At 44.2% G+C, this 2496-nt stretch overlaps 1 pseudogene across 1 annotated transcript; it reads right to left on the reverse strand.

The window, feature by feature from the left end:
- Positions 1 to 209: 209 nt before the first annotated feature.
- Positions 210 to 1639, reverse strand: TEOVI_000586300:pseudogene (annotated as a pseudogene). Its single transcript is given in 6 exon segments — positions 210 to 242; positions 245 to 250; positions 253 to 294; positions 297 to 377; positions 379 to 1227; positions 1229 to 1639. Coding segments are annotated over 6 exon segments (1422 nt in total).
- Positions 1640 to 2496: the final 857 nt, after the last annotated feature.

The following is a 2496-nucleotide window of genomic DNA, read 5'->3' on the forward strand; positions in this document are numbered from 1 at the left end:
AAATAAGCATCCATATGCTATTTTACACCATTATCCCGATTTCATCACAAAATTTTCGTGGTTTTATGTTTTTCAAAAATTACAGATTTATCAAAAGTTTTATAACAGTGTTAAAATATATAAAATTTTAGTAAATACCATAATTTTATAAATGGAGCAAAAACCTTTCAAATTTTATAGTCCTTAAAATAAAAAACTAGAGAAATAGCAACCGTCAGAGCCAATTTCTTATTGACAACGAAACGGAGTTCTTTTCATATTTCCTTCCCTTTTTCAACCATAAGCCTTTGTGCATTCGGTTTCCGAATTCCTTTGCATTTCTCTGTTGTAGCAGCTGAGGCTCCTCTTTTTGTACTTTCTGTTTGCCTTCCTCACTCAATGTGCACTTTTTTCCTTTTCGCATTTTGGGTTAAAAACGCATCCTTCTTCAGCTAGTTTTTCACACTCTTCTTTTTTGTCTTTCCCTTTTGTATTGCATTCTTTGTCTTTGTCTTCTGCTGATTGGGGCGTCTGTTTGTGTTTTGCTTGTTCAACTTCTATTGTCAGGTCTGAAATTCTACTATACAGCTTCAGTTGATAGTGTGTAAGAATCGCTGAAAGCGCCGCTGCGTCTGTTAGCTTGCCGAGTTGCTGCTTAGTTGTTAGTCCAGCAGTTTTGTCGCCTATTTGGTAATTGTAAACTTTCATAATGCAATGATGTACTTTGTCTTTGCTCTTGACTCCAAACAAAGCTTCTCTTTCGCCCTTTGTTTTCGTCGTATCTTCTCCGCCTTTTCCTTTTTTGAGCCGGCCAATTAAGTCCGCCATTGCAGCTGCCGTTTCCAGAGTCTCTGTGTCGTTGGTTAGCTCTGGTTGCTCAGCTGAGAAAGCATTGAGCAGGGCGTCTGTTAGATCTTTCCACGGCTTGTGGGTGTTTTTTTGGATGGTGCTCGCTGTTTTTAGGTTTGTCAGAGTTACCGGACTTCCGCCCCCCGCCGGGCTAGAAATGTAGCCAGCGGCTAGGGGCACGTTGCTATGGGTGTTGCCATCGGTGCCAAGACCGTCGGTGCTGTCGCCAGACATTAACCGACATTTGGCCGTTGTCACCTGCGGGTCTCCGCCCATGTCGGCAGCTACTTTAATGTTTGGGAAGCCCTCCTTGGTTATCTTGGTTGAGTCTCTAGGTTTCTTCTCAATCGGGTTTGTTTCCAGCTTGCATTGCACCCCCCCCCCCGATGCTGTTGCTTGCTAAGGCTGGGGCTGTGCTGTCGGCTGTTGTTAGACAGCCGTTTGTTGCACTTTCTCGGCTGTTTGCTGCTATTATAAGAAACTCATCTAGCCGGCCTTTTAGGTAGGCACTCGCTTGGGTTAATGTTAATGTCGAAACAAGCCCCGACTCCGTGTAAGTTGCTACGATCTTTTGTGCCTTGGTGTGGAAGTATGCTGCCAATAAACTTATGGCCTCGGTGTCGTCGTCGGTTGGATTAGCTGCGCTGTAGACTTGGAACCGCAGCGCATCTAGCTGTAGGTTTTGTGCCCGCTGCAGCGCTGTTGCCGCCTCGGCCGCAGCTTCTGAGGGTAAAAGCGCAAGTTCATTTGTCGTTTCGCAAAGAGGCTGCCAAACCGCTTGTTTCAGGCCTTTCTTTGCTGCTGCGTCAGCTCCGCTCATCATTAGTTGGACTGAAATTATCAGCCCGACAATGGACCGCCGAGCGCTTTGCCGGAATCCTATGGCGGACATTGCTGCTGCCGCTTCCCCAGTTGTTGTGTCCCTTGAAACTGGGGTCCTCCGAAGAGTCGCTGCAGTCATTTAGACCTTGAATGGCTTTGGTTCTTTTTATGTAAAAAAAAAAATTGTCAGTGTCCTGTGCTCCTTACGTGAAAGCCGCAGATTTAGTTGCTATTGCGTGTTAGTGCTCCACTTTGTAAAGGCTATCGGTGTCGTCAAATATGCATAACGTTTTGGCTGTAAACTTCACGGTTTGTCTCCCCGATGTGTATTTAAAGTAAAATCAAGAATGTATTCAGTTTTTGAAGCATCACGTGTGCTGTCATACTGTTTGACATTGGTAAACACCATCAGATCGAAAAGCACAGATAATAGCATCGGTGGAACTGTATCTATCAGGTACGCAGTGACATGCGTGAAATAATCAGTGCGTATATCGCTTTATTGGTCATTGTAGCGTGCTTCTACGTCTGCCGCTATTGCTTGCAAGTAGTGCTTGGGGATGCCGTTTGGTCTGTCCACTAGCCTCTTTATCTCCATAGAAGTACGCTTTATCGCCTTTGTGCGTAATACGATACCCATCGGCATGCGCATATTTTAAAGTGCGCATATTCAATCTTGCCCTCTGTCGATCAGTTTTCCTTTGTGCGTCTCCCTCACTCGCATAATCCTATTTCTTCCTTTTCATTGTTTTCAGTTCTTTTTTATTTTAAGTCGGTTTCACCCAACACTATTACTTTAATATTAGTATATGAGCACTCACAACACTCTCCTATCATCATTATTAT

Source organism: Trypanosoma equiperdum (assembly GCF_001457755.1).
Source record: "Trypanosoma equiperdum strain OVI genome assembly, contig: ctg_1248, whole genome shotgun sequence".
Classification (NCBI taxonomy): Eukaryota; Euglenozoa; class Kinetoplastea; order Trypanosomatida; family Trypanosomatidae; genus Trypanosoma; species Trypanosoma equiperdum.